This window comes from Lipophrys pholis (assembly GCF_963383615.2).
Source record: "Lipophrys pholis genome assembly, chromosome: 8".
Taxonomy (NCBI): Eukaryota; Metazoa; Chordata; class Actinopteri; order Blenniiformes; family Blenniidae; genus Lipophrys; species Lipophrys pholis.
Window position 1 is genome coordinate 1,308,226 of NC_137630.1, and position 13,462 is coordinate 1,321,687.

Genomic DNA, 13,462 nt, shown 5'->3' on the forward strand with positions numbered 1-13,462 from the left:
GAGGAGGATGACTACAGATAGGAGGAGGAGGAGGAGGAGGAGGACAGAGAGGAGGAGGAGGAGGAGGACAGAGAGGAGGAGGAGGAGGAGGAGGAGGAGGAGGAGGAGGAGGAGGAGGACAGAGAGGAAGGACTTTGTGGAGTGGTGTGACGGGAACAATCTGATCCTGAATGTTGACAAACACTAAAGAACTGGTAATCGACAGCCAGTGAACTTCACACTTGACATCCTGGACACTGCACTGGGAATGGTGCAGCACACCAGATTCCTGAGGGTGCATGTGGCGAACAACCTCACCTGGTTTCTCCTCACATCCTCCATCAACCTCACCTGCTTTCTCCTCACCTTCTACATCAACCTCACCTGGTTTCTCCTCACATCCTCCATCAACCTCACCTGCTTTCTCCTCACCTTCTACATCAACCTCACCTGGTTTCTCCTCACATCCTACATTAACCTCACCTGGTCTCTCCTCACCTCCTCCATCACCAAGAAAGCTCATCAGGGCCTGATCTTGTAACGTCTGAAAACAGCTCACTGAGCACATCAGCCCTCACCACTAGAGGAGCTATAGAGTGAGTTACCAGCAGCTTCAATTCAATTCAATTCAGTTTTATTTGTAAAGCTCTAAATCACACCAACAAACATCTCAGAGCCTCTTACAATGATAGAGAACAACAGAACCCTACTAAACCTTCCAGAACCTCTTACAATGATAGAGAACAACAGAACCCTACTAAACCTTCCAGAACCTCTTACAATGATAGAGAACAACAGAACCCTACTAAACCTTCCAGAACCTCTTACAATGATAGAGAACAACAGAACCCAACTAAACCTTCCAGAACCTCTTACAATGATAGAGAACAACAGAACCCTACTAAACCTTCCAGAACCTCTTACAATGATAGAGAACAACAGAACCCAACTAAACCTTCCAGAACCTCTTACAATGATAGAGAACAACAGAACCCAACTAAACCTTCCAGAACCTCTTACAATGATAGAGAACAACAGAACCCAACTAAACCTTCCAGAACCTCTTACAATGATAGAGAACAACAGAACCCAACTAAACCTTCCAGAACCTCTACAATGATAGAGAACAACAGAACCCAACTAAACCTTCCAGAACCTCTTACAATGATAGAGAACAACAGAACCCAACTAAACCTTCCAGAACCTCTTACAATGATAGAGAACAACAGAACCCAACTAAACCTTCCAGAGCAGCAGAAGGAACAAGCAACAGAGGAAACCAGGAAGAACTCCCTCTCAGGAAGAACAGTTCATAAGAAGTCCCTCTTCAGGAAGAAAGGGGGCGGAGCCTAGACTCTGGAAGGGGGGGGGGGGGGGGGGGGGGGGCATCCGCCTTGACCGGTTGGGGGGAGAAGTACATGGGATAGGACAGGGAGAGAGAGGAATAGAAGAGGGAGAGAGAGAGGAATAGAAGAGGGAGAGAGAGAGGAATAGAAGAGAGAGAGAGAGAGAGAGAGAGAGGAATAGAAGAGGGAGAGAGAGGAATAGAAGAGGGAGAGAGAGAGGAATAGAAGAGAGAGAGAGAGAGAGGAATAGAAGAGGGAGAGAGAGAGGAATAGAAGAGAGAGAGAGAGAGAGGAATAGAAGAGAGAGAGAGGAATAGAAGAGAGAGAGAGAGGAATAGAAGAGAGAGAGAGGAATACAAGAGAGAGAGAGAGGAATAGAAGAGAGAGAGAGAGAGGAATAGAAGAGGGAGAGAGAGAGGAATAGAAGAGAGAGAGAGGAATAGAAGAGAGAGAGAGAGGAATAGAAGAGGGAGAGGGAGAGGAATAGAAGAGAGAGAGAGAGAAGAATAGAAGAGGGAGAGAGAGAGAGAGAGGAATAGAAGAGGGAGAGAGAGAGAGAGAGGAATAGAAGAGGGAGAGAGAGAGGAATAGAAGAGGGAGAGAGAGAGGAATAGAAGAGAGAGAGAGAGAGAGAGAGAGAGGAATAGAAGAGGGAGAGAGAGGAATCGAAGAGGGAGAGAGAGAGGAATAGAAGAGAGAGAGAGAGAGGAATAGAAGAGAGAGAGAGGAATAGAAGAGAGAGAGAGAGGAATAGAAGAGAGAGAGAGGAATAGAAGAGGGAGAGAGAGAGGAATAGAAGAGGGAGAGAGAGAGGAATAGAAGAGAGAGAGAGGAATAGAAGAGAGAGAGAGAGGAATAGAAGAGAGAGAGAGGAATACAAGAGGGAGAGAGAGAGGAATAGAAGAGGGAGAGAGAGAGGAATAGAAGAGAGAGAGAGAGAGAGGAATAGAAGAGAGAGAGAGGAATAGAAGAGAGAGAGAGAGGAATAGAAGAGAGAGAGAGGAATACAAGAGAGAGAGAGAGGAATAGAAGAGAGAGAGAGAGAGGAATAGAAGAGGGAGAGAGAGAGGAATAGAAGAGAGAGAGAGGAATAGAAGAGAGAGAGAGAGGAATAGAAGAGGGAGAGGGAGAGGAATAGAAGAGAGAGAGAGAGAAGAATAGAAGAGGGAGAGAGAGAGAGAGAGGAATAGAAGAGGGAGAGAGAGAGAGAGAGGAATAGAAGAGGGAGAGAGAGAGGAATAGAAGAGGGAGAGAGAGAGGAATAGAAGAGAGAGAGAGAGAGAGAGAGAGAGGAATAGAAGAGGGAGAGAGAGGAATAGAAGAGGGAGAGAGAGAGGAATAGAAGAGAGAGAGAGAGAGGAATAGAAGAGAGAGAGAGGAATAGAAGAGAGAGAGAGAGGAATAGAAGAGAGAGAGAGGAATAGAAGAGGGAGAGAGAGAGGAATAGAAGAGGGAGAGAGAGAGGAATAGAAGAGAGAGAGAGGAATAGAAGAGAGAGAGAGAGGAATAGAAGAGAGAGAGAGGAATACAAGAGGGAGAGAGAGAGGAATAGAAGAGGGAGAGAGAGAGGAATAGAAGAGGGAGAGAGAGAGGAATAGAAGAGGGAGAGAGAGAGGAATAGAAGAGAGAGAGAGGAATAGAAGAGAGAGAGAGAGGAATAGAAGAGAGAGAGAGGAATAGAAGAGGGAGAGAGAGAGGAATAGAAGAGAGAGAGAGAGAGGAATAGAAGAGGGAGAGAGAGGAATAGAAGAGAGAGAGAGGAATAGAAGAGGGAGAGAGAGAGGAATAGAAGAGAGAGAGAGGAATAGAAGAGGGAGAGAGAGAGGAATAGAAGAGGGAGAGAGAGAGGAATAGAAGAGAGAGAGAGAGAGAGAGAGAGAGAGAGAGGCAGACAGACCAGAGAAGTACAAATACTAAGAAAAGTCTATGATGAGCGTTGGTCTGATGATGAACCAATCTCAGTCTGGAGTTTAAGGGCCGTGCCGTTGTGGTGGGGTCCCGGTGCTGTGGGGGGGTCCTGGTGCTGTGGGGGGGTCCCGGTGCTGTGGGGGGGTCCCGGTGCTGTGGGGGGGTCCTGGTGCTGTGGGGGGGTCCCAGTGCTGTGGGGGGGTCCCGGTGCTGTGGGGGGGTCCTGGTGCTGTGGTGGGGTCCCAGTGCTGTGGGGGGGTCCCGGTGCTGTGGGGGGGTCCTGGTGCTGTGGGGGGGTCCCGGTGCTGTGGGGGGGTCCCGGTGCTGTGGGGGGGTGGGGTAGTAGGACCGTGGTAACTCCACTCTGGGAGTCTTGGGTCTGATCCCCTGGATCCTGCTCCCCTCCTGTCAGGATCTGGTGGATCCAGTAATGTTGTTACACGGAGAGAAAGAAAGAAAGACAAGAAACAGAAGCTCCAAATGTAGAGTTCCTCCCTTTAACGGGAGAGAGGAAATCCCCTCAGCAGTCTAGGCCTAGAGCAGCTCAACTTAGTGCTCCTATTTTATTCCTAATGAGAAGCTCTATCAAAGAGGAAGCTTTTTAGTCTCCTCTTAAATAAACTAATGGTGTCGGCCCTTCGGACCGAGGCTGCTAGTTGATTCCAGAGTAAAGGAGCCATATGGCTGAAACTCCTGCCTCCTCTTTTACTTTGAAGGACTTTAGGGATTACCAACAGTCCTGCATCCTCAGAGCCAAGGGCTCGTGGAGGGTGAGACCCTTCTAGAAGTTTCTCCATATAGGACGGAGCCTGGTGATGAAGAGTTTTAGATGTGATCAGAAGGATGTTGAATTCTATTCTAGATTTGATGTGAAGCCAGTGTAAGGATGCTAAGACTGGGGAGATGTGCTCTCTTCTTCCAGTTCTGGTTAGTAAACCTGCAGCAGCATTCTGCTCTAGCTGGAAGATCCTAACAGAGGAGTTTGGACATCCTGACATTAGGGAGTTACAATCATCTCATCTTGAAGTCACAAAGGCAGGAAGCATTTGTTCTGCATCTTTGAAGGACAAGAAGTTTCTCATTTTTGCAATATTCCTTAGATGGAAGAAGGCTGTCCTGGAGACATGTTTAACATGGGACATAAAGGACAGATCCTGATCAGAAATAACACCCAGGTTCCTAATATCACTGTTAGAGGTTAAGGTAATATTATCTAAGGTAATCAGACTATCTGAAAAGTAATCCCTGAGCTTTTTAGGACCTAGGATTAGAACCTCAGTCTTGGATGTGTTGAGCATTAAGAAGTTGATAGACATCCAGGACTTAACGTCCCTGAGGCAGGACTCTAGTTTAACAAGTTGGTCGGCCTGATTGGCTTTAACTGATAAATAGAGCTGAGTATCATCTGCATAACAATGAAAGTTAATGTTGTGTTTCCTAATAATATTTCCGAGTGGTAACATCTAGAGATTAAACAATCTGGGTCCGAGGACGGAGCCTTGTGGTACTCCACACAGGACCCCTTCATGTATTGAAGATTTGTTATTTACATGAACAAATTGAAAGCGGTCAGATAAATATGATTTAAACCAGTTTAAGGCTAAGTTTTTAATGCTGACGGCATCTTCTAATCTCCTTAAGAGTATATTATGATGGACAGTATCAAATGCAGTACTAAGGTCCAGAAGAAGTAAAGCAGATAGAAGAGCTCTATCTGAGGCCATTAGAAGGTCATTAGTAACTTTTAGCAGAGCAGTCTCTGTACTGTGGTTCATTCTGAAGCTGGACTGAAGGTCCTCTAACAGATTATTCTCCTGCAGATAATCCTGGAGTTGTTTAGCGACTACTTGCTCCAGAACCTTTGACAGGAAAGGAAGGTTGGAGATGGGCCTGTAGTTTGAGAGAAGGCTTGTGTCTAAGTTTGGCTTCTTAATGAGAGGTTTAATAACTGCTAGTTTAAAGGATTGGGGCACATAGCCTATTGGTAGAGACTGGTTAATAATTGCCAGTATAGAATTATTGATTAGTGGCAGTGCCTCTTTCAGAATTCTAGTAGGAATTGGGTCCAACAGGCTAGTAGTTGGTTTAGCAGAAGAAATAAGGGAGTTTAGTTGGACTAGTTGTATTTACTGAAAGCATTCCAGATGACTGTTAGGTTTAACCAGTTCCTCTGTTATGGGGCTAACGGACGGTAGGGTTTGATGGATGTTATCCCTAAGCCTTGTCATTTTATTTTGAAAGAACTTCATGAAGTCCTCACTACACATATTGATAGGAATGGTGGGCTCAACACTATTTTGGTTCTTGGTCAGTTTGGCTACAGTACTGAAAAGAAGCTTCTCTCTGTGGAGGAGAACAGCACCGGCTCCGACCAGAAGGCAATGAAGGGAGTGTTGAGGGCCGCCGAGAAGCTCATTGGGGTTTCATTGCCACCAAAAGGGGGACTTGGCATCCATCCATCCATCGATCGATCGATCCATCCATCGATCCATCGATCGATCGATCGATCGATCGATCCATCCATCCATCCATCCATCCATCCATCCATCCATCCATCCATCCATCCATCCATCCATCCATCCATCCATCCATCCATCCATCCATCCATCCATCCATCCATCCATCCATCCATCCATCCATCCATCCATCCATCCATCCATCCATCCATCCATCCATCGATCGATCGATCGATCGATCGATCCATCCATCCATCCATCCATCCATCCATCCATCCATCCATCCATCCATCCATCCATCCATCTATCTATCTATCTATCTATCTATCTATCTATCGTGTCCTTGGGGAAACTGAGCTGTAACAATGATTTTCTCTTCTGCTGCAGGATCAGTCCCACCGAGTGGGCGGAGCCTCAAACCGACGAGCACAGCTTCACTTTACTGCACAGCTTCTGGTACATCACTGGAGCCCTGACCCTGCAAGGTAACACACACACACACACACACACACACACGCGCACACGCGCACACGCGCACACGCACACACACACACACAGCTTGTCTGACCACTGATCAAGTCTGTTTTTCTAATACTCTGATTAACAGAACATCGATATGACTGATCTGGCAGATGTTAAACATCAGAGCACTTCATACTAAATGTTTCTGGGTCGTTTCCTGTTCTTCAGCTGATCTCCTGTCTCCCCCAGGTGCTGGTCCTCACCCTAAAGCTTTGTCTGGACGTGTGGTCGGCGCCATCTGGTGGCTCTTTTGCGTGCTGCTGCTCGCCTCCTACTTTGGGAATTTCCACTTACTGCTGCACTCAAACAACAAGCACACCCACATCAAGAGCTTCGAAGACCTGGCCAACCAGGATGTGATCGACTATGGCACCGTGGAGGGAGGATCCACCATGTCCTTCTTCAAGGTGAGACCACCTGCTTCCAGCCACTACTCTGGGACGAGTCCACATCCCTGCTAACCACAGTCGCCTTCCCAGTATTCAAACAACCCAGTGTACCGGCGAATGTACGAGCACATGGAGCGTAAGAAGAGCTTTGTGTCGAGCATGGAGGAGGGCGTCCGCCTCACTCAGGAGGGGAACTTCGCCTTCATTGGCGAAGCAGTGTCACTGGACTTGGCGGTGGCCCATCACTGCAAGCTGAGCCGCTCACAGGACGTCATCTCCATGAGGGCGTACGTCATCGCTGTCCCGCTGGGTGAGTCTGCCCAGTTTCCTCTTCTCTCACAAGACATGCTGTTTAATCAGCTCACTGAGTGAGGCCAAGAGAAATGCTTTAAAAAAATACTCAAAATACTCCGCATAAGGCCAGACTGTACTGTTTACTCTGTCCGACCGCACGTCCGTCCATCTGTCTGTGTCAACAAGTAGACAAAAACACTCTCTAACAAGAAGAAACTTCAGAGGCTCAGACTGAGAGGTGTTGATGATGGGGGTTGAGGGGACTTGTTGGTGTCAGAGCAAAGGTAAAAAATACTACAACAGAATAGAAAGAAGCCAATAAAAGTGAGGAGCTGCAGACTGATGGAGACTGTAGCTCCAGAGATGCATCAGGAAGGAACAGACAGAAGAGACAGCTCAGACCCATGACCAGGAGCTTCTCCCCAGCATCATAATGCAAACCGGTCCAGAGTTACCAGAACCAGAACAATAACACTGCCTCCATCTGCCTCCAGTCTCAGGATTCATCCGTTTATCAAGCTGTTCCTCTGCTACTGCTTTCTCAGTACGAAAGAAAAGAGTTTCTATTCACAAGATGTTTGTTTATCGATCATTAAAACAGTCAGTGTGTCTGGTATACACTGAAGGTGTTGGATGATGGTTGTCCTCACTGGGAGTTGGACCCTGGACTTCCAGGTGAAATCCAGGGGCACTAACACCACACACAGAGGGCGGGGCTTCTATCAGTTCCACTCCACAAAACTGGAAGTCCAACGGAACTAATCTGTGTCACAAGCTTCATCGGAAAGGCTGATCTTCAGAATACAGACTGTGTTGGCCTCCCTGATGAGACTGGGACCTGGTTCTGCAAGAATGGGACCTGGTTCTATAGGACTGGGACCCAGATCTGCTGGACTGGGACCTGGTTCTATAGGACTGGGACCTAAGTTAAGTGGAGCACGTGGCTCAGTAATAGTTGTATTTGCGAGTGCCGTCGAGAAGGTAAGCCTTGAGTCCTGCATATTTATCCTGGGCTGGAGGAGAAGGGATAAAACTCACTGCTCTGGCTGCCGTGGAGCTCCCAAGCCCTGAAACTACATGGTAATAGCACTTGGCATCATCTGTAATCCCACTGAGGGCGAACTGAGTCTCTGCTTGCGCGAATCACATTGCTGAGGACGTCTCCCAAAACTCAGGCAATCTGAGAATGGCGGGACTTGCATGTCGTTTCGCTCGATATTCTGTTCAGTCTTGGAATCTTCAGCGGAACTGACGTCAGGGTCAGCAATGTAGTGCGCTGGCTGTTTTAATGACATTAAGACATTCGCTTGACAACCACTACATAGCAGACTTTTAAGTCTGTGAATTACTCACAACAGAACGACAACAGGAAATTACCAATGGAATATACTGTCCCCTCGGAACTCTGTAACTTAACTTAGGTTCCGTGGGTGAATTATGTAAACTCACTACACTACTAGAGTATGTTACACTCAGGTAGAGGTCTAATACTGTATGTCTATGTATTAGATAATTCTGTGTTGAATACCCCCTCCAAAAAAGCACCAACACAATATGAAAACACAGCATTCCATAGTTCTAGAGAACTGGGACCCAGTTCTTCTGGACCGGGACCTGGTTCTATGGGACTGGGACCTGGTTCTATAGGACTGGGACTCAATTCTGCAGGACTGGGACTTGGTTCTATAGGACTGGCACCCAGTTCTTCTGGACTGGTTCTATGTATTCAGTGTTTTGTGTCAGTTTGTCCTTTGCCTATTACACAAACCACAATATCTGATGTTGGCTGAGTTCCTCCAGCCTCTATAGCACAGTGTTTCCACTGATCCAGCAGCCCCCAAAGAGCTGTAACACACACACACACACACACACACACACACACACACACACACACACACACACACACACACACACACACACACACACACACACACACACACACACACACACACACACACACACACACACACACACACACACACACACACACACACACACACACACACCTATGCTTCACCATGCTATTACTAGGTCCAGTGTCTTACTTAAGCACATTTCAACTTGTAGACAGAAGGGTGATTGAACCTGCAACCTTCCGACAGGGAGATGACCTGCTCTACCACCTGACCCATAGATGCCACTGAGGCTTTGTAGAGAGAGTACAATGAATAGTCCAAGTACCAGAATTTTCTCTCTTGACTTGCTGAGGAGTGATGTTTTATACTGACTGGTGGTAAGAGAAGTGTCTGTGCTCTGCTAGGCTCCCACCTGCTGAAGAACCTGACCATTGCTGTGCTGAAGCTCAGTGAGTCAGGTGAGCTGGCGTACCTGCAGGACAAGTGGTGGGCCAGCAGCTGCTTGGATGCTGGGCCGCGGGCCTCTGGAGCCCTGCGTGCCCATGACCTCCGCGGGCTCTTCTTCCTCCTGGGCCTCGGCCTGGCACTCGGGCTCCTGCTGGGTCTGGTGGAGCTCTTATCCAGGGCCCGAAGCCGAGCCAAGGACAGTAAGGTAAGCCACAGTAGGATTCCTAAAGTGTGTTCCAAGGCCCTCTGCAGGTCCACTGAGGTATTGCAGGTGGACCGTGGAAGGCCAGTGACTATAAGCACAAATATTCAGTGTTCAGTTTTAGATTTAAGTTAGATATTGGCTTGGTGTTCTATTGGCTTGGTGTTCTATTGGATTGATGTTCCATTGGATTGGTGTTCCATTAGATTGGTGTTCCATTGGATTGGTGTTCTATTGGATTGGTGTTCCATTGGATTGGTGTTCCATTGGATTGGTGTTCTATTGGCTTGGTGTTCCATTGGATTGGTGTTCTATTGGATTGGTGTTCCATTGGATTGGTGTTCCATTGGATTGGGGTTCCATTGGATTGGGGTTCCATTGGATTGGTGTTCCATTAGATTGGTGTTCTATTGGCTTGGTGTTCCATTGGCTTGTTGTTCTATTGGCTTGGTGTTCTATTGGCTTGGTGTTCCATTGGATTGGTATTCTATTGGCTTGGTGTTCTATTGGCTTGGTGTTCTATTGGCTTGGTGTTCCATTGGCTTGGTGTTCCATTGGCTTGGTGTTCCATTGGCTTGGTGTTCCATTGGATTGGTGTTCTATTGGCTTGGTGTTCTATTGGCTTGGTGTTCCATTGGATTGGTATTCTATTGGCTTGGTGTTCTATTGGCTTGGTGTTCCATTGGCTTGGTGTTCTATTGGCTTGGTGTTCCATTGGCTTGGTGTTCTATTGGATTGGTGTTCTATTGGCTTGGTGTTCTATTGGCTTGGTGTTCCATTGGCTTGGTGTTCTATTGGATTGGTGTTCTATTGGCTTGGTGTTCTATTGGCTTGGTGTTCCATTGGATTGGTGTTCTATTGGACCCGTATTAGTACGGAGCTTTATTACCCTTGAAGCAGGCCACATCTGCCCAGTTGTTCCTGGAGAAACATTACTACCATCAACAGATCCCAGCGGTGTTTACGTCTAAACAGCCGCAGGACCCTGAGGGGCCTGTTGTTACATGCTGAGCCTGTCACTTTAAGGGGGTCTGATGCATTGTGGGAAGTGGAGTGTGACTTCTTCTGGCTTTGGGTTTTGTAGTTCGTTGTTCCCCGTACGATGCAGCAGATGTGTGTGTGCGTGCTGCGATCAGTGTTAGGTTAGTTTCAGATTAGGAATAAAAAGGCCAGTGTTCATCAACCACGGATGTCTTCCCTGTCTCAACTACGGATGTCTTCCCTGTCTAACTCCATCTCACTCCACAGACTGAAAGCTTGTTACCAGCAGACGTGAGCCATGGTTGAGTCCGTGAAGCTCAGTAGTAAACCGCGTCTCCAAACTACGGTTTGGAGTTATAAACCTGTGGTAACACTGCAAAGCTGACAAACTAATAACAATACCATCAACAATACTTAAACACAAGAGTATCTCCCAATGTCTCAAACCAAATGGAAATAAAGCTGGATTAAACTTGAGAGCTGTTTCCTACAACGGTCTAGCAGAGCTTCTGCTTGGAACAACACACCACTGTCCCATTAATGCAGAACAGAACCCATTTTTTTATTTTTTCAGAAAACTTTATCTCATAAATTCAGAAAAAGAGCAGGATTTTTTTTTTTTATTGATTTTTTCTCATAATTATGAGATAATCATGTCATTAATTCAGAAAAACAGTGTGAATGCAATACGCTTCCATATTTTCAGAATTCTTCTGAGAAAATAAATTGTACTTTTATATATTGTGAATTCTATTTGATATTTTATATATTCTTTGTATATTTTTGGTATAGCATCATATGGCTTTATTGTTTTTGTTTACCATTCTCTTTATGGTAAACAAAAACTTGCATGTAAATACATTTTTAGGAATGAGTTTCGATGAAAAGCTCAGTTGGAAGCCGGGTGAAGCGAGGGAGGAAGGTGGACGCAGAGCTGCAGACGCGTCTGTACAACTTGGTGGGCGACTGTAAGGCTTGTAGGAAAACACTCCCCGCCTGTGTGGCATCAGACACAACATCTAGGCATACTGCGTATTACTGATACTTTTACTGTGATTATTATAGACCTCTACATTTGTATATATATCTACTATGATATGCAATAAAAACTGCTTCATAATGAAATATATATCTTAGATTTTTGTGTCAAATATACTTAATAATCCTTCCAAATGGGTCAAATATACTTTGAAATCCTTCAAATCAATAATGCTGAAAAAAATTTGTCATGGACGAGTTGTCCGTGCACCATCAGAGCTCGACCACTGTTACATCTGTTTTGATATTTTGATATGGGCAAGGGTGCGTGTGTGTGTGTGTGTGTGTGTGTGTGTACGTGCGTGTGTGTGTGTTCGTGCGTGTGTGTGTGGATGTGGGCGGGTTGAATATTTGTGTTTCATTTTTAGTGTTTACTGTATGACAAGTGCTACAATTCAAAATACTACAATATAGTATAGAAATAAAGTTTGATTTGACTTGATTGGATTACTTCATGGTGAGTAACTGGATGATAAAAGTACATGGATTTCAAAGTTTCTGCCGTTTTCAGAGAAAAACCTTGAAACTTTCCTGAACCTACATGGTTTTCACTTGTTTTACTTGTTGTCATGGAAACGTAGACCTCAGGCTCATATTTCAATCAGGTTTGAGATTTGCGAGTTGTGAGAGCTCCAGAAGATGTTGGATTGTCATACTGACGATGGCAGAGTGTCTCAGTGGTTCTCCTCACTGCTCTCTCTTCCAGAAGTCCTGCTGCTCTGTGTTGACGTCGGAGTTGAACCAGCGGTTCGGCAGTAAGGCTCCCAGTGCAGAGCAGGACGCCGCCGACAAAAGCAAAGCCTGAAGGAAGGCTGAAGCCCCCGACAGTCCCAGTTCCTCCCCTCAGCTTTCTGTAGGCCGGCTTCCTGTTGGTCCTCTTGGGGAAACGTCTGTGAGCCCAGCGAGTAACTGACCGTTAGGACCAGAGCAGCAGCTGGAGCAGCATTAACACTCTGTTTAGTCCCTACTCATCTTGTCACGCTGACTAACACTGCTCGTTTATTTTCAGCTCAGCTGTGGTCATTTTGCAGCAGTTTTGTTTTGCTTGTGTATTCCAAATAAATGTGACAAACTCCAAAGTGGTGTTGTGGTTTTCATGGTTTCTGACAATGTTGGTATCAATGTTTTGTTCCACCAGAGCCTCAGAGTTTATTTCAAATTAGCCTAAACCGAGAAGCACTTCTATTCCGAAGGTCAGTCTCAAATCTGTTTTCGACTTTGGAGACTCAATGTGGTCCAACATGGGGGAACTGAGTCACATATTTTATTCCATCATGTAGCAGTTGTGTACGCCACCATCGGGTTCACCACAGAGAAACGGACTCAGATTTACAGTTATTTTATATCATTTATTATTATTATATTTTTTTTATCAAATAAAAACATGGGGGGGGGGGCATTGGGAGGCAGCACCCCTCAGGAGGCTGGCCACAGCCGGGCCCACTCTTCCTCACTATTCTTCGCCCGGTATAGGTACCAGGGGTACGTCTGAAAAGTCCCTCCTAACTCCGTAACTATGGACTTTACCTCAACCACCTGGATGACATCACGGGGTCAAGGAAAGGTGTTAGGAGGCTTCCTAAAGGAGATAGTGAAAGGTGTTAGGAGGCTTCCTAAAGGAGTTAGTGAAAGGTGTTAGGAGGCTTCCTAAAGGAGTTAGTGAAAGGTGTTAGGAGGCTTCCTAAAGGAGTTAGTGAAAGGTGTTAGGAGGCTTCCTAAAGGAGTTAGTAAAGGTGTTAGGAGGCTTCCTAAAGGAGTTAGTAAAGGTGTTAGGAGGCTTCCTAAAGGAGTTAGTGAAAGGTGTTAGGAGGCTTCCTAAAGGAGTTAGTAAAGGTGTTAGGAGGCTTCCTAAAGGAGTTAGTAAAGGAGTTAGGAGGCTTCCTAAAGGAGTTAGTAAAGGTGTTAGGAGGGTTCCTAAAGTTTGGGAAGGGCGACGAAGTGTGCCGCCTTGGAGAAACGATCAACAATGGTGAGGATGGCTGTGTTACCTCCAGAGCGGGGTAGTCCCGTGACGAAATCCACTGCGATGTGGGACCACGGCCGA

General features: G+C 46.3%; 1 protein-coding gene across 2 annotated transcripts in view; it reads left to right on the forward strand.

Annotated features, from left to right (window-relative positions):
* The window catches only part of LOC308112990 (putative glutamate receptor), a 20,820-nt gene extending 8,326 nt beyond the window's left edge, over nucleotides 1-12,494 (forward strand). For both annotated transcript variants that reach the window (XM_080468850.1, XM_080468849.1), the window contains 5 exons: nucleotides 6,077-6,174; nucleotides 6,401-6,618; nucleotides 6,691-6,910; nucleotides 9,155-9,402; nucleotides 12,125-12,494. In XM_080468850.1, the coding sequence (XP_080324976.1) occupies nucleotides 6,077-6,174; nucleotides 6,401-6,618; nucleotides 6,691-6,910; nucleotides 9,155-9,402; nucleotides 12,125-12,223 (883 nt within the window). In that variant the 3' untranslated portion in view covers nucleotides 12,224-12,494. The remainder of the gene's footprint in view (nucleotides 1-6,076; nucleotides 6,175-6,400; nucleotides 6,619-6,690; nucleotides 6,911-9,154; nucleotides 9,403-12,124) is intronic.
* Nucleotides 12,495-13,462: the final 968 nt, after the last annotated feature.